The following is a 21,536-nucleotide window of genomic DNA, read 5'->3' as shown; positions in this document are numbered from 1 at the left end:
TAAATATTCTGGAAGAAAAATAGTCGTTTTATTATTTTTTCGGTTACTTATCCAGAATGACTTAAGCTTCATGGGTCCCAGGTTGGAATCCTGGGTCTGCCAAGTACACATATTGTTTTTCAAGTCGTGTATGAGTCAGAGTATAGTAATAGGTTGAGCAAGTGGCTGACATCCATTTCTCGTAAAAACTAAATCTGTTAATACAAACCTCCCCTCTGTGGAGGCCTATATGATCTTATTAGGATCTGACGTGGTCGGGAAATCCGGAATATTTCCATCCCGTTCGGATAATCGAGATTCTACTGTACTTATATACCTACCGTTGCTATAAAAATAATAATGACATTTTATACATCATGTCCATGGGATATACTCCAATGTTGTGGATAAAACTGTTATAATATATTCATTCAAAGCAGCATATTTGTATTCAGTTTCACATATAAATAATTATGATGTGTTGATGTGAAAACTGCTCCTAACTTCAATTTGATTAATTCTCAGCACCTAAATTCTTCTATTTGCGCTTGCGTAGATATATTGGTGTTATTTTAAACAAGTGAGCGGTTATTGGAATGAATTGAGAATTTCACAAAATGATAAAAATCAAAGTCGACATCATTTGAAAATTCTATTTTATTGACAAGGGCCGATATTCGCATCGGGTATTTGTTAAAAAAAACTTACAAATAATGTACAAAATAATACAGAAATCGCTTCATAGTCGAGTCTTCGCGAGGAGACAATAAGTAATATCAACACGGTCGACTACCATCGCGGTTCACCATTCTTAAGCCTAAACATACGGTTCGCTTTATACACAAAAATAAATAGGCGGACGGGATCCCCCAATTCCGCTAACACTTTTCATCCGCCATGAGCGGGTCGAACATGAAATTGAGGTCCATCATATCGGGGGGCGCGGCACGCTTGCTCACTTTGGTCACACTATTTCCACGCATTCGGTCCGTATCGCCGTCATCGTAATCGTCTATTATCGGGCGCTTCACGGAGAAGAGGTGGCCATTGCGTTTACCCGGCCCGAAGGAGGCGCCACGCTCGCCACCCGACAGTGCGGGGCACGACATCACCAACCTTCTCACCTGCGGCGCTGCCGCCTTGCTCGAGCTATTAGGGTGAACGTTTTTAGTCCCCGACGGAACGGAGTTCTGGTTAAAATTGAAATAGTCACCAGTCGTGTCGTCTGAACGCGAGCGTGCCAAAGCTGCTTTGAGGTCGCCGCGCACCGTGGCCAAGCGTCGTCCCAAAAACAGAGCGCCACCCATCCGGCACGATGAGAAACCGCATGCCGCTAACGGGCGGGGCTCCGTGGGGTACCAGTAGACGTGCTGTGGTCGAGGCTCTGGTGGGCGCGGAGGCGACGGCGGGGGTGCTGGTGGTGCCGCCAGTGCCTCCGCCACCTCAGGAGGCAGCAGGGAGATGAGGTCAGCCTCTGCCGGAATGACAGTCATGGGAGGCTCGCCTGCCGCTGCCACCGCAACCGAGAAATAGTCCACAGGCATCCTGTCGGGGCTGAGAGCAGCGAATGCAACTTCGACAGGAGTCCGGATGGGTGGCGGCGGGGGTTCGGGTGCGGGGACGGGGAGAGCGGCCAGCCGGGCAGGAGGAGCTGGGGCGGGCGGTGGCACTGTGGGAGCCGTGGGTTTTGATGCCCGGTGCTCCGCCAGCAGCACGTCGAACGTCTTTGCTCTACCGTCCACTTGCCTCCGCAGTGAAAGGGCATGGGACTTGCAGGTGAGCGAGCGAATGCAGGGATTCCGGCTATCCCCAGACGGCACGCCGCAGTGTCGGTTCGGGTCGTACTCCCTGGCGGGGTGCTTCGGCCTGGAGGACTTCGCTGACCTCGGTTTGACTGGAGCGCTTGCGATGATTGGAGTCGGGAAGGGGCTCCGCCGTCGGTCGGGGGCCAGCAAGGGAGGAGGTTCGGCATTCGTCACGAAGTGAGTGCTTGCCGCCTCCCCACTGAGAGCGTAGACGGGAGCAGGGATTGGTGGGGTGTCTACAAGTGCGGCTGCGCTCCGGAGATCGATCTGCTGGACGGCACTGAAGTCTCGCATAAGGTTCTTCCAAGCCGCTGCGTCGGGTAGGTCCTCGATGCTCCGGATGCCCTCCGAGTTCATGATTTCCATGATGTCGTCGGCAAGGCCGTCGCCGAGCGGCAGGTCGGCGCTCTCCCGAATGCTCACCACGGGCGGATCGTCGTCCCCCACGGACACCTCGACTTCCCCAGGTCGGATCGCCGGAGTTGTCTCCGCATCGGGGAAGCGGTCCGGCTCGGCCTCCCGGCGCCCTGCGACCGCGACGGCGACCGGCGCGACGACGGCCGCCGCCGGTCGAATCTCTTCCGGGAACGTCACAACGGGAGGGGGCGGCCTGTCGGGCTCCGCGATGATCGGCGGGGGCAGCGGGATTTCCTTTTTGCTCTTGCTCTTGGAGTGCGAAGATTTGAGCTTGACGGTTGGCGCGGGGGGCGGAGGGGGTAGGATGGGGTTTGCACTCGAAGAGTGGTACTGCGACAAATGCCGGTCGGCGGCGCTGCACTTCACTGTCTTCCCGCACATGTAGCACACGGCCGCACCGAGAGGGTCGGCGTTCGGAAACTGCCCGTAGAGACTCATGGAGATTCTCCTGAGGCGGGTGACCCCGCAACGGCTGGCCCCCGCCCTGTCCTGTCTCTTCCGGGGCGAATCTCCGGGACGCCTGCCGGCCGTCCCCTTGGCCGCGTCCGGAGGGTCCTCGTCCCGCAGTGGGGAACCTCGTCCGATCTCCGTGACCCACTGGTCCCAGGGTTTCTCATTGTGCCTGATGGGGCTCACGTTTTTGTCCGGCGGAGGGCTCGATCCGGACATCGTCGGGGCCGAGCGCGGCTCTCCGTTCGCGAAAGGCGTCCGCTCGGGATCAGGCCATGGCGCTCGAAACTGTCGCTCCGAATCTTTAGGTTATCGTTCGGATTTCATCGCGCGGAAGCGGTGATCGCGGTTTGTCGTCGCCGAATTGGCGCTCGTCGTCGGCGCGGGTCCGTTTCAGTGAAAATTTTGAGTCAAAACGTGTTATTTTCGTGTTTGGCTTTGTATTTACAGACACAGATGATCCATCTCGTTGACAGCTGATTATGTAGATTGTAGGTTTTTCTCTCAAACTGTATTATTGCAACGGACGGCAACCTTGGATAATGCGAATCTTAACTGAATGTAAACATAACGTGTTTCGATAAAAATTGCATAAACACAACACGTACGAAATAATTCACTGTCCATTTCGTCTAAATATTATGCTCACTACAATAACTGGACTAAAGAAAGTACACAACTATTTTGCAAGTGGTACTGGTATGTCTAATGACCTATTTGTGGTACACATCTAAAATTTAAAAATATTAACACTTCTCAAAAAATGTTTTTAATTTATTAATAATTAATATAATAATTTTAGCAATATTATAAAAAACATATAACGAATTTTATTCACATGGTAAATAAAAAAATATTTGTTTTCGATAAAAAAATGTTGCACGCGCTGTTGTGGCTTTTTCGGCATTAATAAAAAATAAAGAATGAATTAATTATAAAAAATCAAATTAGGTTGGTACATTTTTTAATTATTACAAATAATGTGATCGAACAATGAAAAATTGCATACTTAATAGTTATATTGTAATGTTTTCAATAATCAACGAACCAATTATGATTGAATTTGAGCAAAAATATGATAATTCGGAGATATTTATTATTGCTTTATTTAATTTGAATTAAAATAACTCGAGAACAGATCGTTAGCTGTATTAAATAATATTTTTTACGTAACGTATAATTTATATTCTGCAAAACAGTAACTATTCAAAAGAATCAGTATTTCTTTAAAATATGTCCCATTTGTGTTGAAATTTAAAAATTGGGTAGGTGCAACTTTTGATTTTTAATTTAATTTATGTTTTAATTCTACTGAAAATTTAGTGGGTAAAAAATACTATTTTTGACAAAAAATCAATGAATGAAAACTTTTTACTAATTTTTCATTTGCTGATTGTACGTTCAACTATTCGTATGTCCAAGTATAAGCAAACCATTTTCACTGTTCATTTGCCTTATATTATCTATGATTGAGTTTTTCATACCTACAATACGGCTGTCAACGTCAAGGAAGGTTGTTGACATTTGAGGTTATTTGTTATGTAAAATCGAATATCTTCCAAATTCTGACCACACTGTACGGGTTTTACGTCGACAAGCTATAATATTCGTCAAGTTTCGTGTCGAGGCACACCCTTTTGCGAATGAATGTGGCTGACGCAAGCAGTGAGATCGATTCTAATCGGTGTGCCAGTGGGCGCTACATTTCTCGACACCGTGGGCTATGTGGCCCGCGTCGAAGGTATTTCTATGCAGCCGGCGCTAAATCCCGACTCGACAAACACAGATTATGTATTCTTATCGAGATGGTCGGTCAGAGATTACGAAGTCCACCGGGGTGACATTATTTCACTTATTTCACCCAAAGACCCGAGTAAAAAGATTATCAAGAGAGTTGTAGGCTTGGAAGGAGATATTGTCAGCACTCTGGGGTATAAGAAACCGTACGTGAAGGTTCCCGATGGGCACTGTTGGGTTGAAGGTGATCATACTGGCCATACTTTGGATAGCAATTCATTTGGACCTGTGTCGTTAGGATTGGTTACTGCGAGAGCTTCGTTGATAGTTTGGCCGCCAGAACGATGGCAGTGCATCCAGCCCTTTCTACCCGATAAGAGAAGTCCTATTAATATCCAGTAGCTTGAGTTTAAATTAAAAAGCAATAATGCAATGTTATCCAATTAATAGACTGCTTTATTTGAACAATTTATAATACCTTTGGTCAGTAATGACTTTTTAAATTCTGTTACCTAACGTGGGGGTCTATTCTAGCAGTCGTGTTTATTATTAAAGCGGAATTTAGCAATGTGTAGTGTATTGGGTAAATGTGCCGCAGATGCCGACATGATATTTTATAACATTCTTTTTAGACCAAACCAAACCTAACCTAATATTGCCTAATATAATCTTAGTTTCTGATAATGATGCATCAAAATGTATGAAAATTTAAAATTTAAAATTAACAATTATTTTATCGAAAAGCCTATGCGCCGACAGAAAAAGGTATGGTACAGTTCGGTTATGAGGAATACAGCGGAAAACACATTTTGAAAATAGCCGATATACTGAATTATTTGTTAGGTTAACCTAACCTAACCCAACCTAAACTAACCCAAACTAACAAATAATCCAGTATATCGGGTATTTTCAAAATGTGTTTTCCGCTGTATTCCTCATAACCGAACTGTACCAAAGGTATTTATTATAATTGTCTACATGGAATAAACTGTTTTTGTAAAAAAAATTATAAAAGCTCATGACGGCATTTGCGGCACAATAATTACCGTGTATTGTTTGAATCGGTGCTTGTGACTGGTTGTCCGCCGTCTTTGGCTGTCAGTCGCCATTGTTTAATTATGCTATCTTTTTGTTATCGAATTATAGTACTCGGTCCAAGAAATGATAGTATTTCGGCAAAATTTGGGCCAAACGTACCAAAATGAACTATAATTATAGTTCGGTTGGCAACACTGCGTTCACTGACAAATGGCAGCGCGCAACGGCGGACAACTAGTCACAAGACCCTTTGAATCTTGTTCTTTATAGTGGTAAAGCTAGTCTGATTTTCCATCCTACATTTTGAATTTTATATTGGAATGATGTGACAATAGAATCTTAAAATTATCAAGGAATACGACTCACCAATCGCTTTTCTTGCATAATATCTATAAAACTTTTTCTATAGAGGTGGAGCCTGAATGTATGAAATTGAAGCAAAGGAAAGGACCACTGGTCCACTGATTAAGTTAGCTACAAATGACTTTACATTGCAGATCCATTTGCAGTGAACTTCACACTATTGCTATGAAAATTAATTGGCATTTGCAGGATATATAAAAAGTCGAGATTAGTAGATAACTACCCAAAAATCTACATTTCGGCATCATTATTTAGTTGAAACATCATGTAAAATTTGTTGTAAGACCGTTTATAACAGCACTCGAGTAAGTAAGCACAATAAACATGGCAATGAAAATGGCAGCCATTGTGCTTGAGTAAGAAAATCAAAATTGCAACTGAACGATATTAATATTGGTAGAGTTTACCAACTTAACTATCCTTCATGCGTTTGCTAAATAATTTCAAATGTCTTAAAAAGTTCCTTCTATTTATTTGGCCCTAATTACACTACAGAATTTCTGTTAAGCGTCGATGAAATTGAACTACTTTACAAGCTACAAGCCGGCGAATTTACAATCTGCTTGTAAACTCGCCCAGTGTCATCATCAAACTAGCTAACAAGCAGATTGTAAACAATCTACCGAGAAAAGTTGAAAGCCGGGCTACTTTACTCGCTGGTGTGGGCCGATCTGCGTCTGCGCAGTAGAGGGATAGTGGCGAACATGCCGGTAGAAAAACAAGCTACTCAATACGTCCTGTCAAATCTGTACCAAATATGACTGTTTCAACTCGCTACCTTGTTGGCTTCTGAACGAGTGGAAAGATTTGTGTCATCATCACACTAGCTGACTCGCCCATTTTTAAACTCGCCGACTAGCAGCTTGTAAAGTAGCTCAATGTCATCGACGCTTTACTAAGTATTGCATCGCTTACTTTTAGCTTGATACTGTAGACATGTCTGATAGAATAACCCCAATAAATTATTACGCTTATTGAAAAAAATATATAATTTAATGTAAATGTATAATAATTTTAAATTGGTCATTTGTTACTTTTGCGAAGCTATGGATGATATTTAAGATGACGGATTTTGCAAGCAGCGACTATCTCTCGGCGAAATATTAAAATAGTGTACAGGGCAAATGTCGAAATATATAATACTAACATTAAATTTGGAAGTCTGTGTTCTATCTGACATTTTCAGCCACTCATTTCATTGCCACATACTTCCACTAAGCTTGATTATCCCATGGATCCAAGCGGCTCTTAATCACCCTTTAGCCGGCTCTCACATCAAAACTCGTCTCGCCTACAACGTGTCATATATGTCGATGTGACATCATCTTTATTCACAAAACACACGTTGCCAAATAGAGCTCCGCAGATAGGTCGAATGTGACTGTTTCGTTTGAATAAAACATCTGCTGTTGCAATCGACGAGTCAAAGATGCCAGGTCGTATACAAATACCTACGAATTGGTCATTCCTATACAGGCTCGCCGATCGCTGCATTCAAATAATTATACGTTTCGAAGGCTGTGCGCAGTCTTCACAAGCAACACTGAATTGCCTCGAAACGTTAAATTTATGGCTGTGCGGTACACGAGGCGAGTTTAGATGTGAGAGCCAACTTAGGTCTTCTAATATCTCTTGTGAATTGTTGGTCTCTTTTTTAATTTTCCATGCTTTCATAATTTTAATACTGCTAATATTTCTAGCCATTTTATTTGACATTATTTGCCAACAAGACAGTATTTATAATACACCAAAACCTATAGCAATCAGTTCTCCACTTTTGTTATTACGTTGTTAAATTGTCGCCATTGTTATAATTCACTTTCATTGTCATCCGATGTTATATAGCATCACTCACCTTGGTGGTGAAATGACCCACTAAAGATTATATTTAAAAAATGATTTTATTTGGCCATACAACGTTAAAATACCAAATTGTATTATAGTACGTACCTAATGTTTTGATATTTATTGATAAAATTTGAAAAATGTTTTCATTTATGATAGTTATTGCATAAAGACATCTTCATACCAGTTCTAACTTGTTGCATGTGCGATTTATTTGTTTTGAATCAATGGCGTTTAAAGATTGAATTAAAATATAATATACAATGTTGGTGAATACGGCATATTAGAATTCCAGCTCATCTATTCTATACACAAGACTGCTATCGGCAGCTATCGAGAGTAGTTTTTCATATTTTCGTATCAAAGTATTAGCACTTATTGTAACAATTACAATAAGTTATAATTGTTACAATAAGAGCCGGCCCACAAGACGTGTTTTGACTCGTGAGTAACAAGTCGCGCGTTCTCCAGGTACATGTGACCCACTTCAGCTTTCCACAAGCGCTTGCGCGTGACGAATCTCGAGCAACAATCGCCTGCAAACGACAGACTCTGGACGATCGCGGCGTTCACAGCCATTACAAAATGAAATACGACCGCTTTGGTGCTCCAATGTAAGACTTTTTATTGCTACTCCAAAATAAATTATGTCACCTAGGTTGTAAAGTGCCGAGAATATGTATTGGAAGTAATTGCGAAATACACAATCTCATAGAAACTGACTAACAGAATTGAGTTGTTGTGCTATTTTCTACACTCGCGTTTGTTTTTTTATGCCGATTCAAAAATGAATTAAGTCACCTAATTGTTTCAAACGCGCAGATTACGCCGTTTCTGGACGGAAGACGTTTCTCGTACTCGAGCGTAAATCGCGCCTTGTGGACAGGCTCTAAGTGCTATGTTTTAACAGCACCTCTCTTGGCTGTGCTAAATTTTACAGCGAGATAGATAGTTTTGACGGCTAACTTATTGTAACAATAATTATAATACTTCGATACAAACATATGAAAAACTATCCTCGATAGCAGTCTTGTGTATATAATGGATGCGCTGGTAGAAAACATTTCAGCCGATTTTAAAAAAACGACAAAGCCTACACAAATTTGTGACAATAATTGATGTTAATTTAAGTATTTTTCCCTTATAACAAGTTGGAAACGATATGATGATAATATGTTTAGAAAAATGTAACACCAATATCTCTGGTTAAATACGTAAGTTTACCACCAAGGCGATATCAATGTTTTAATTAATATATTTAACGGCCGCGAATTTTATTTATTTATCGTAGGCTAATGCCAGACTTGTCTGATTTTTATGGTGAAATTATATCACATGTACTCAGAGAACATTGAAGAAAAAAGTAATCCTACCCTCTAAGCATATTTTTTGCTTTATTATACACTTGATTTTATTTTTATGTTTTTAGTAATTATTTGATTACTTAGGATAGCGGTTTTCAGATTTTTTCATCTCGTAGCACCCTTTGTGTTTTTACTGTGGTTTTTAGCCTGCTGTTCTCTACATCTTGAAATAGACACAGCTACCCAGTGACTGCATTAAGTAAACTCTAAATGCCATCCTCTATTCTTTTTTATCTTAAATTTTATGTAAAACGCAGATTTAAAAAAATATATTATATGTACATACACAGATCGTTAGCTTCCTTAATTTAACCACTCTTTTTCTATCCCCAACGTCGTCTGACCTCTTAAACACACGGGACCTCAATGCATCTAACTTCATTTCTACCAGATCTCGAATCCATGTGACCTGCACATTATATACCTAAAAGTATTTTTGAAACCAGTTGCTAAGGTGGAACAGGCGTTATTAAAAACAAGAAGCATTGAAGGTCACAAACCGGTAAAACAATGGGATCCATCAGCGTGTTGTTTAAGATTGTTTGATATAATTTTTTTAAACAGTAATTGTACATATTACATTTCACCGTAGCACAGTTCGCCGTGAGCTTTCTTATCGGAAAGAGATGAAAAAATGACGCATTCTGTATTTGTAATTTAATTACATAACTATTTTGTAGTGTTTTTCACTTGTATTTCGGTAGTTTCGGTTTACAGGAAGCCTGGCGGGAACCGCGCCAATTTCCATAGCCGATTTTGGCAAAATTCATGAAATTAAAAATGAAAACATAACCTAACCCAGGGTTTCCCAAACTATGTTCCGCGACCATTTGGAAAGGTTTTATACACTGCAACACATTTAAAAATCTTCTAGTAAGTAGAAGTACAATAAGTAAAACCAAAATAATTAAAGAATCTACTTAATATTGAAAGGCGAGTGATGATCAATCTCCACTGATGTTTATGACGTCAAGTATCTAGATAGGTCATGGCTCCCACAAGGGGGGGGCTGACAGGCCTCTAGTTTGGGGGCCCGGCGTGTAAGAGAACAACCAGCCAAGTGAGATAAACACAGGCGCTGTTTCACTTTAAGCATACTAACATTTAATAATATGTGGTTTTGCCATACTTACAATTTTTGATAATCGTCGATATTTGACATATCCATTATCAACATATCAACAGTGAGTGTATTAAAAATACAAAAAATCGCTAAAAAAATACCCTTATTTTTACCTCAAACACCATTTGGAATATGCAACTGTAGACTGTCACATTGCCTTTAACTTTAGCGATAAGTAGAGGCCCGCCAAAAATCCTCGCCTGGGGGCCCGCTTCGGGATGTGGGGTCCATGATATAGGTACAGACGAAGGACCATCTTTTCTCACACCGTGCGCTTGAAAATGATGAGGTATATTGTTTTTAACTGACCGGCTGACAAGTCTTGTCAGTTTCCGAAATTGGCAGAACGGTTAGCTGCGCTAATAAATAACCTACGAAATAAAGTAAGTGTTCCGTTAAAATTTCCAGGTTTGCGAAGTGTTCCATTGCAGAAAAAGTTTGGGAAACCCTGACCTAACCTTTCGGCTATTTTCAAAATTTGTTTGCTGCTGGCTTCTTGTAAACTGACAAGAACCGTGTTTTATTAAGACATGAATTTTATCTCAGTACTATACAACCCAAAGAGGTTGGATGGTCTTTGATATACGACCATATAATTTTCCGATACATTTCACGGTGAAGTTTGATACAGCCAACTGCATACGTACAAATTTACAGACACGATTCGTCATTGCACACAGTTTGAATACCACTATCCTAGGAGCTTGTTTTATCTCAAAGTAATCAACTACCTCCATATATATTGTAATTGAGGTTAATGTAACCACCCTTTTAGGTTTAGTATAACGATACAATACAGTGTTCAATGTTTATAATGTATTGCTAAGTCGATATTATTTTGTGTTCTACTTATTATCTTTTAACATTATGTGAGGCGATTTCATTTAAGGTTCGTAATTAATACTTACTAGGCAATTTTTATTGGTTCATAGTCAAAGAAATACTATTATTAATATGTAAGTCTCATAAAAATATGTTGTTAATTTATTATTAGCATGAATAAAGTTTTAAAGAATTAGAATATTTTGTTTTATTTATCCATTGCAATTTCGTTGTTTAGCTGTTTAAATTTCCGATGTGATAACATTTAAATTTTACAGAGAATGCTGGCAGCATTTTAAATTTCATTCATAATTATTGTATTATAATTATGCTGTATTCCCCTTTTCTTTGTGTGAATGTGTTGGATAATACATTAAGAGTGTACATAAGTGAAACGGCAAATAATTTTCAACACTATGTGGAACGAAATTTTCGGCCGCGTTGCCATTCGGAGGCATAGTCGACCTGTTCGCACGTCAATTTCTTTTGTGATGGAGTCGGATGAATATATTCTTAAATAGTGTAAAGATGACTTAAAAACGTTCCGCATGTACTTGAAAAAGAAAACATGTCAATGAATATACTATTATTATTACGAATATAATAATAAAGATAACATTAAAAGGACGCATGTTGAATTTTTATGACAAACTATATTTCGTTTGATTCGCGTCATTTGCACCCGCGACCCGCGCATCGCCTTGTCACGATCTTTTTAGACCATGCCTCAGCTGAGGTATAGCCTTAAGATGTATTTCGCAAATCCGAACGTGGCATTACTGATCACCAAGGACGTTGAAGGGCAATGGAAGTAAACGAGACAAAAAATTTACAGGCCTGTTAAACCTTTTATGTTAATTAAGTACTTAATACATTTTGTTTTTTAGAGATAACTATTCTGTACACATTAAAATCAAGCCGGCATTTATTTTGACCTTTTGGTTATGTATAAAACTGTAAACTCAATTTTCTACTGTCCCAAACTGTTGATTTTGATCAAGTTTTGTCTCCCTACGAGGCAGACAAAAGATTGTGACCTTCTTTCATGATGATTTTTTATAAAGCCAACTTCTGTTTATTCTTCAATACCAAGGATTTATTCTCTTTTTAATAGTTCGTCTACTGACATATTCAATGCCTCCGTTCGGGTATTTTGTTTCATAGGTGCATGTGCCATTTATGAATAAATAAATTAGTGGCTTATAAAAAAGTATAAACTGCAGAAGAAGTCAAATGTTCGCGTATACCTGCAGAACAATACTGAATTCCAAAATGAACTCAAAAATGCACTATCGGCTTTCTTAGATGAGAACGAAACCGTTTCCCTATCCAACGCGGAGGATATAACGAATATTATTCTACAATGTGCAGAAAAAACAGGCGTAAAAAGCTCAGAAGTTACACCTTCCACCAAGCTTTCGAAGGCAACATTGAATCTTATGGAGCAGAGAAGGAAAACCAAGAGCGATAGACAGGCACAAAACGATATGGAGTTTTCATCACTTTGCAAAACCCTCCGAAGGAAGATTAGAGAAGACCTTCGTAAATTCAATGTAAACCTCATACAAGCAATTGTGAAAGCAGGCAGAAGTTTAAACAAAAACAAGCAATGCTTGTCGATAGGAAAACGTCAAATCACAGCACTAAAAGCAAAAGATGGTTCTATCGTCAGAAATTGGGAACACTTGTTAAGCCGAGTTGAAGAGTTCTACAGCGATCTCTACAGTGATGACACTGACAATACGACTATAGACTTAGATCTTCAGAGAAATGGAAATTCGGAAGACCATACTCCCGAAATTACATCCTGGGAAGTAACCCATGCTTTAAATTACATGAAAAGTGGGAAAGCCCCCGGGGAAGACGGCTTAACGATAGATATCCTCAAAAAAGCAGGAAAGGATGCAAATGAAAAACTTGCACAATTGTTCACAGCCTGCATATGCAAAGAGGATGTCCCAGAGGTATGGAAAAATGCCAGCATTGTCATTCTTCACAAAAAAGGTGACAGAGAAGACCTAGCAAATTATCGTCCAATAAGTCTACTCCCTATTCTCTACAAGACGTTCACAAAAATTCTCTCAAACCGTCTGCAAAATGTACTAGACGAGAACCAACCGAGAGAACAAGCCGGATTTAGAGGAGGATACAGCACTATGGACCATATCCAAGTCGTCAGAGAAATCATAGAGCGGTACCAGGAATACAAACTGCCACTATGCATGGGTTTTATAGACTATGAGAAGGCGTTTGATTCGATAAAGAAATGTTCAATACTCGACGCACTCAGAAAACAAGGAATCCCTGGACGCTATATAAATATTTTCAATAATATATACAGTAGCGCAACAGCATCTGTAAACCTCCATAAACCATCGCGCAGATTTCCTATCAGCAAAGGAGTCCGACAAGGTGATACAATCTCACCTAAACTATTTACAGCTAGCCTTGAAGACTTATTCAGGCAACTTGACTGGAATGACAAAGGGATCCCCATAAATGGAGAATACCTGAGTCATCTGCGCTTTGCCGATGACATAGTAATTTTCTCGCAAGACTCAGAAGACCTCCAAAGCAGAATGCAGGAACTCGCTGAAGTAAGCAACAAAGTAGGTTTGAAAATAAATGTAACAAAGACGAAAGTCATATTCAACTGCTTTGCAGGCCAAAAAGAGATCCTCATCAATGGCACTCAGCTCGAACAGGTGAAAAGCTACATCTATCTGGGACAACAAGTATCTATAGATGGATGTATATTTGATGAAATTGTTCGCAGAGTAAAGCTAGGCTGGAGTGCTTTTGGCCGCCTGAATAATGTCTTCAAAAGTGACCTTCCACTGTGCCTAAAGCGCAAAGTGTTCAACCAGTGTGTGCTTCCCGTGATGACATATGCGTGTGAAACATGGACCCTAAGTAAAAGAGAGATCCAGAAACTTAGAGTAGCACAACGTGGTATGGAGAGGTGCATGCTGGGCATAACGCGAAAGGACAAAAAGAGGAATGAGTGGATAAGGAAGCAGACAAGGGTTTGCGATGTAATAGAGTTTATTAAAAGCCTTAAATGGAGATGGGCTGGACACATAGCTCGAAGAAGAGACAATCGTTGGACAAATCTAGTCATCCAGTGGTATCCAAGAAGTACAAAACGTCCACAAGGTAGACCTAGAGGCCGCTGGATCGATGAAATGATAAAGTTCTGCGGAAGTACGTGGCAACGCAATGCACAGGACCGAGAGAAGTGGAAGCAACTTGAAGAGGCCTTCATCCAGCAGTGGATAGATTCAGGCTGATGATGATGATGATAAACATAAAATTTAAAATCAAAAGAAACAACCTTATAGATGGAAGAATAATTTATTAAACAATAAATTACATAATATAGAATTAAAAATACAATACTGGAAGAAAAATTATGATTCCATTTTTGTTTGCTGTTGGTGCACTGAGATTGGTGAAATGAGCATCACAGATCCATAAAAAATTCTTTATCGGCTGTTGGTTACATTAAACGAACCATCGTGTTTAATAAATTTGACTCTCCTGGTCAGTTTGGATGCAGCAAATTAAAAATCTCTTTCTCCTAGTTTCAGTAAACAAAACAATTTTATTTGGTATTTAATGTCTTTCGCTGACGTTTTGGGAACCCCACAACAGACCATAGTCAAGAGTCGGTACATATAATGCTATCACGGTAACTTTATGGTAGGTATTCCGTAGTGTTCTGTGTAGATTCATATTTTTTTCTTTATGGTTATAAGATCATCTGTTACTATTATAATAAAATTATACAAAACAAATCGTCACATATAGAAATAGTTGATTATGTAACAATTTTATAATAGTAGCATTTAAATTAAAATGAGACAATTTACAGTGAAACCCCAATTTAACTTGCCCGGAGTTGACGTTTTCTTGCTATTTGCGTGTAGTTTCTGCAGTTCTGTTTCATTTTAGTACATTTAATTCCCAGTTTTACATTTTATTTCCTGCCAATTTGTGTGAAAATTATATTAAAAATTCAATTAAAACTATGTATTAATATTTTTAAAAATCCAATTCAATGCATTAAAATGAATTCCAGATGCATGTGTGCATTTATGTTTATATATATGTCTGCAGTGCCCAAGATCATGGTTATTTTATAAGTTTTTTGTTCAAAGAGTTTTAAATCTCAATGCTCTCTTCAAAAGTAACGATTTTGATTTTTTCTTTATGCATACAATATATAATATAACATTATCAACATAATTTAATGAAATCATATAATTTCTTTTTAAGACCACAAGAGGCCTAGAGGACCAATGACAGTAATGTATTTAGTAATAGAAGTGAAACAATCGCAAACACCCAGGCTTTGAGAAATTCTAATAAATATATTCTGTCCTCAACGGGAATCGAACCCGAAGCTCCTGGATGAAAGGCCAGTGCCTTACGCACTGCACCGCGAGAGCCTTCATAATTTGATAACCAATCATTCAACTGTTGAACCTGGTTCTATTTGTGAATAAAAATAACTTGCCACTTTCTTTGAAATCTATTAAACAATTGATCAATAACAATACTATATTTACAACAATGAAACGTTTTCAAAGTTCAGCTTGGATAGTTGCGTGATGGTTATTTTTGAACGATTTTATGAAAACAATCACTTATATTAATACAATGTTTGTTTGTAGCCGGTAAACCAGCTGCAAACTGGAAACATTTGTTGTTGATTTTAAATTCTATCAAACCTGTGTCAGCCACATAGGTGTTCTTCTATATTTTACAACATAGTTCAATAGTTCCTCCAATTAAAAATATTGGGTATCACCGCAAGTGGGCGATTTGTTATTAAATACCAGCGCTACGAAGAGTTATCAGCAATGCGGGTTATTTACACATTCTTTGAGGACAAGAGAAGACCTGGACGGCTGAAACTGAAATGACTGGACTGCACATGAGATGATTTAAGAATGCTCGACTAAAGCAACTGGAGTGTCATAATGAAACAAGTTTTTAGAGGCCAAAACCCACCAGGGGTTGTGGTGCCATTAATAATGATGATGATGGATTAACAAATATTACATATTAATTTTAATTAATGTTCACAATTCGGAATTCTAAATATAAAAGGAAAAGGGAGACAAGTCAGAAATATTGAAAACAAAAAAATGCAACACATGCCAAATTAATCATGCGAGTCGAATCGATGCCATTGAACTGGTAAATTTCACATATAAACAGAAAGTCCCATACAAGTTTTCTCTTTCATAAAAAGAAATGATTTTAGACTTATCTCCCTTTTACTTTCACATACAAAATTGAGTGATTTAAAAAAACTTAGAAAGTCAAAATTCTAGAGTTCCTGATTCAACATTAAAAATGTTAATTTAATAAGTACATTATGTATTCATGTGCAAGTACAGAAACATGATTTATAATATAAAAATAGTGCATTTTTTAAACAAAAGGTTCACTCTGAATGTATATTGTAACTTTCCAATAATTCGATAGTTTTCTCAAAAGCAACGCCTTCTCTCAATACTGTATAAAAGCCAGGATTGGATAGATCCACAACGGTAGAGCCAGCTCTTTCCTCCTGCAGACCTTTACCAAGTAATCCTCCATCGAAAACAGCGGCCAGTTTAGAATAGAGACATTGAAATTCCCCAACGGATAAACTCGATTGTACACTACTTATATTTGCACTCGTCAAAGCTATCGGAATCCCCGAAATACCAGCAACTCGTTGAATGAATCCATAATCCGGTATTCTAATTCCTATCTTTGTTGTATGCGGGTTTAGGAATGGATTACTGAGAAGTGAAGTCTTTTCAAACACCAACGTTACAGGGCCGGGAAGTAATTTATTGAGTAGACTATCCGGTAAATGTTCAGCTACTCCCCACAGTCTCACTTCATGGAGATTGCTGACGCAGATGGCCACAGGTTTTAATTCATCTCTGATCTTGATATCGTACAGTTTTTTAATTGCTTCCGGCGAATTAGCACTGCAGGCCAGTCCGTACACGGTATCCGTCGGAACGGCAATCACCTTTTGCTTCTTTAAAAGATCAGCAGCTAAGTTTTCTGCGTCCGCATCGAGACATTCAATAACCATAGTTAAATTATTGTCCTTCATTTTTAAAGATGAATAACGCAAAGCACTTAATTTTAGAAAGATATTATTTTTTTTAGTTAAAATTACAAAGTGTAAAGTCTTTAACATCTTTTGGACTTAATCACGCCAATTGTGAGCACAGCAGTGGTTGCAGCATCGATAGAATGTGGTCATCGGTTCATCAGCGGAGCGTGTTTGAATCTGCATAAAGAATGCCGTGCCATGCGCACATTTTGGACATACGGCTTCTGTTGAATCTACATTCTCCCATGCGGCTGCACCACCCATGACATAGTCGAGTTCCTGAAAAAAAAAATAGTTATGTAAAGGCTTTCCAGCCCTGGAAGGGTCTCGCCTTCTTCATATTCTATCTGGATTTGATGTGGAGTAATATTATTAGTATTAATGTAAGTGGGAGGTACCAGTCCTGATTTGTTGTTAAATACCAGTACTACGAGGAGTTACCAGCAAGGCGGGCAAGAGAAGACCTTGATATCCAAAACTGAGATGGATGGACTATGCCACTGTAGACCTGTGGCGAAGGGTGGACGTTGGCTGTAGAGATCCGATGAAAATAGTGCACACTAAACATTGTCAGTCATACTTATTTGTTTTCACTGAACTATGAATACAAATTGCAGATTATATTGGTTAGATATTTTAAAGATAGTAGCACATTTTTTTATGTAATATCTATTATGGTTTGGTCTAGGCAAGGTTTAGTTGAATTTTAATAATTGACCAATACTATCTGTATTCTTAATTCGATAAAAACGAATAAGTATGACTGACAAAGTTTAGTGTGCACTATTTATGTCAGATCTCTACAGTCTACCTCCATCCTTCGCCACTGCATTGATTGTATCAACAAGAATGTTGACAGGTGGCTCTGCCACCCGGTATTTTTTTCTAGGATATATTATAATATATATTTCTCTGAATCTCAAATATTTGTTTATTTAAAAAGTTAATCCACCCACTATTTGTAGATACATAGGTTTGTGTTGACATTCATTAGCTGCTTTACCTAACCATGGAATTTACTGTGTTTTAGTAATGTATTAATAATTAACCAACTGAATAATATAATATTCTGTGATCAGTTTAAAACCAAACACCTTATTAGAATTGTCAAGATTGTTAATAGAAAAATCCAACTGTCATCGGCCATGTTAATTGTTAAGCTTGCTACTGTCATCGTCATCGTGTTTAGTTTTCATTAAACACAATAAATTGTATAATTTTCATAGTATAAAATGATGTAACAAGGTGTATTTTGATTTTTTCATTAAAAATATGGATAAGGGGTCGTCTTCAAGTATTTCTTAAGAAATATGTAGTACTGTACAACAATTTTAGCAATAATATTGTATAGGTAGGTACTATGAATGCTGAATGATACAATTCCGTGTAGTACCTTTAGTTTTGGATATGTTTTACTGCTGATTTTCTTTCCTATTTGATACACGTACGGACATGTATTGCAGGCATACCTCAAACTTGATTCGTGTGATTCTTCTACCAATAATATATTTGCGCAGGTCGGACAGAATAATATCATAGTTTATTTTTCGTTGAGTCAAAACGAGTAACCTGCAAAATCATTTGACGTCTGGATGACAGATGAAACACGCGGTTAAATGATGACATTATTGAAGACAAGTTTGCTGAATGCTGACGTCATGACAACAAGCATGTTTAATGTTTACAGCCAGCAAAATCAATCCTACATTACATGGACAAAGTAATAGTTAAACATACATCACACTTAAATTTTTGGAATGTTTTAATTCATTATATATCTCTAAAATATAAATAGTATGATAGTAGACGATTTTATATAATGTCATAATATTATCAATACCTATATAAATATGTAGGGTAATTTTTGGACCAAGTATCCTGCACAACGGAACATTTGCGTAAATCGATTAATCATTTAAAATTCTTAAAGACGTTTATTTAAATTAAAAAAAAATATTTTTAACGAGTAATTGAGTTTTTTATTTGGCTATAATATGTGTAAATGATATTTTTTTGCATTTTGGCTTTGGCAGATTAGTGCACTGTACAGTAGCATTTTTTAAGATGGCAATACCAGTTGCATTCTCTATGCGCCGTTAATTTGGGCAGAACAGAAAACTTCCTTACCCACTTACATGACGTGATACAAACATGGGAGTTGGCTTGCGTTCGTACTGTTCATAGCGATAGGTCGATTTAGTTTGTTTTCGGTCATATTCCACGGTTAAAGTGTCGGTTCTAAGTAATTCCTAAAATGCTTCGAAGTATATTAGATGGGTTTTGGTCGGAAGACGTTTGGTTACCGCCGAATACGACATGGGCCGATATCGCTCCCGGCTCGAGCAAAACTATTCAATATGCGGATTATTCAGATTTAATTTATCCACTGCCCATGGCATTGGTAATGCTACTGATACGATACGTTTTAGATAGGTGAATATTACAAATTTTATTATTCTATGAAAATGTTCTTACAGATGTGATATTGTCATTTATAAATTTAATTAGTGAAGTGAATGAAACTCGTGCACGCATGTTTTATTGCGAATCTCATTTGGATGCCGCTCACGCTTGAGATCGTGCGGCGTGTTGTAACGTTTCATGCCTTAATCGTCAGGAAATAAAATGTAATGTGTTGCTTAACTTCCGCCTATGAATCTGACGAAAATATTTCATCAACAGATATTGGTTCGCACCTGTTGGGATATCCATTGGAATTAAAAATTCTAGACCGAAGAAAGCTACGGTCAATGCCGTTCTGGAAGCCGCTTATCAGAAAAATGGGAAGATCAACCACAAACAGGTAAGGTCTAAAATAATGTATACTAATATAACAAACATTCTCGCATGGTTTTTCTTCTGTCAAAAAAATCGATTGGACTGCCACAATTCTGGCATCCTGATTCATTGACAGATTTTTGAATCACGTTGTTTCCTATGATCACTCAATTTCAAATGTCAGACTTATTTCAATTTGGCAATCATAATTTGAAATTAAATGTACATATACTAAAATCCTCAATATAAAATAACAATAGTTTTACATTAAAGTATTAAAACATATTGGTTCGATTTACGTAAAAGATTTCCCAATTTGCTACAATTTTAATTTGAACCTATTGTAACCATACATAGTATCTGATATGAAATAGATTTTGTAATTTATCTAATGTAATTTAATCGTTTCTTACACATATTAGGTATATTATTATAGATATCTATATGTGGCGAAGGGTGAAGGTAGGCTGTTAAGATCCGCCATACATAGTGCACACTTAACTACTTTGTCAGTCATACGTAGGTATTTGTCTTCATTGAAATTGACAATTTACAGATGGTGTTGGTTAGTTTTTAAAATTCAATTAACCCCTGCGAAACCAAGCCATAATAGATAATAGTAAAAAAATACTCGTACATAATATATCCATAAAATTGTTCAATTAATTCATACATAACTTTGGATATTTTATAGATAGAATAATATTTTTTATCTCTTATAGTTTGGTTTAGGCAGGACTAAACCAAAAACCAACAATATGTGTAATATGTATTCTTAATCCAACGAAAACAAATAAGTATGAAAATGAAAAAGTGCCCAAAATATACCAAAACGATTATGGTTTGATTTAGGCTAGGTTTAATTGATTTTAAAAAACTAACCAGCACCATTTGTAAATTGTAGTCTAGTTCAATAAAAACAAAAAAATACGTATGACTAATGGAAGTTTAATGTGTACATTTATGTCGGATCTCAATAGCCTACCTCCACCCACTATTCGAGGGCTTAGTGTCAAACAACACTATCTACAAAAGTGCAACTTTACAGGAGAGCCAAAAATCGTTATTTTAGATTCTTGTTACTCAACAAGGGAAATGTTTATTTAAAACCTAATGTTAATATTTTATAATTTATTGTGTATTGTACATTTATCTTGCTTATGATGTTAAAATTTATAGGGATAGTTTTTAAAAAATATGAAAACAAGGGTTACTTATGTAGTTAGCGTTAAACTTTACTGACGATTTAATAAAAAATTAGAAAAAAATTGACATAATGTTGTTTGACTATCATGTAACCGTAAATGTAAAATAACGTTATCTCAAAAAAAAAAAAAAAACATTTTTTGTAGATAACGTTGTCTGACTTTAAGCACTCGTATTTGTAGGTAGGATAGGTTTGTGTTGACATTCATTAGCTGCTGTACCTAACCATGCAATTTACTGTGTTTAGTAATGTATTAATAATTATTAACCTACTGAATATAATATGCTTCATAATTTCATGACTAAAATTAACTAATATAGGTATTATTATTGCTCTCATTTTTTTTATATTTTTTAAAATACTAAAACTACTATACCTATAGATAGATTCTGGTACAAGTCGGTTATGGGGAAGCCAGGCGGGACCCGCGCTAATTGTCATATCCGATTTTGGGGAAATTCATTAATTCAAGAATGAAAAC

General features: G+C 37.8%; 5 protein-coding genes across 9 annotated transcripts in view; 2 read left to right on the top strand and 3 right to left on the bottom strand.

The window, feature by feature from the left end:
- Positions 1-625: 625 nt before the first annotated feature.
- LOC147069773 (uncharacterized) lies at positions 626-3,377 on the bottom strand. Its single transcript, XM_085950185.1, has one exon. It carries the CDS (start codon positions 2,868-2,870, stop codon positions 858-860), a length of 2,013 nt encoding a protein of 670 aa, XP_085806311.1. The 5' UTR covers positions 2,871-3,377; the 3' UTR covers positions 626-857.
- Positions 3,378-4,156: 779 nt separating this feature from the next.
- On the top strand, positions 4,157-11,134 carry LOC147069772 (mitochondrial inner membrane protease subunit 2). Its single transcript, XM_085950485.1, has one exon. It carries the CDS (start codon positions 4,299-4,301, stop codon positions 4,788-4,790), a length of 492 nt encoding a protein of 163 aa, XP_085806611.1. The 5' UTR covers positions 4,157-4,298; the 3' UTR covers positions 4,791-11,134.
- Positions 11,135-16,398: 5,264 nt separating this feature from the next.
- On the bottom strand, positions 16,399-17,154 carry Tcs1 (Threonyl-carbamoyl synthesis 1). The gene has a single exon (XM_085950446.1). It carries the CDS (start codon positions 17,152-17,154, stop codon positions 16,399-16,401), a length of 756 nt encoding a protein of 251 aa, XP_085806572.1.
- A 9-nt stretch (positions 17,155-17,163) lies between these two features.
- On the bottom strand, positions 17,164-18,706 carry Polr3K (RNA polymerase III subunit K). The gene is made up of 2 exons (XM_085950447.1): positions 18,464-18,706; positions 17,164-17,349 (listed from the first exon to the last, which is right to left on the bottom strand). The coding sequence occupies exons 1-2, from the start codon at positions 18,605-18,607 to the stop codon at positions 17,164-17,166; spliced, it is 330 nt and encodes a 109-aa protein (XP_085806573.1). The 5' UTR covers positions 18,608-18,706.
- Positions 18,707-19,199: 493 nt separating this feature from the next.
- Positions 19,200-21,536, top strand: part of schlank (ceramide synthase schlank) — an 86,510-nt gene continuing 84,173 nt past the window's right edge. For all 5 annotated transcript variants that reach the window (XM_085950530.1, XM_085950528.1, XM_085950527.1 and 2 more), the window contains exons 1-2: positions 19,200-19,503; positions 19,753-19,873. In XM_085950530.1, the coding sequence (XP_085806656.1) occupies positions 19,325-19,503; positions 19,753-19,873 (300 nt within the window). In that variant the 5' untranslated portion in view covers positions 19,200-19,324. The remainder of the gene's footprint in view (positions 19,504-19,752; positions 19,874-21,536) is intronic.

Source organism: Rhyacophila brunnea, unplaced genomic scaffold (assembly GCF_057557595.1).
Source record: "Rhyacophila brunnea isolate RB1 unplaced genomic scaffold, BYU_Rbru_1.0 scaffold_23, whole genome shotgun sequence".
Lineage (NCBI taxonomy): Eukaryota > Metazoa > Arthropoda > Insecta > Trichoptera > Rhyacophilidae > Rhyacophila > Rhyacophila brunnea.
This window is presented reverse-complemented; position numbering and strand designations above follow the sequence as displayed.

Bases quoted from the DNA above. Each gene is read 5' to 3' on its own strand.
- LOC147069773 (XM_085950185.1), bottom strand. From the start codon at position 2,870: ATGTCCGGATCGAGCCCTCCGCCGGACAAAAACGTGAGCCCCATCAGG.
- LOC147069772 (XM_085950485.1), top strand. From the start codon at position 4,299: ATGTGGCTGACGCAAGCAGTGAGATCGATTCTAATCGGTGTGCCAGTG.
- Tcs1 (XM_085950446.1), bottom strand. From the start codon at position 17,154: ATGTTAAAGACTTTACACTTTGTAATTTTAACTAAAAAAAATAATATC.
- Polr3K (XM_085950447.1), bottom strand. From the start codon at position 18,607: ATGATATTATTCTGTCCGACCTGCGCAAATATATTATTGGTAGAAGAA. The intron at 17,350-18,463 runs GTACTACACGGA...TTTTTTTTTCAG, and splicing joins AAACATATCCAAAACTAAAG to GAACTCGACTATGTCATGGG.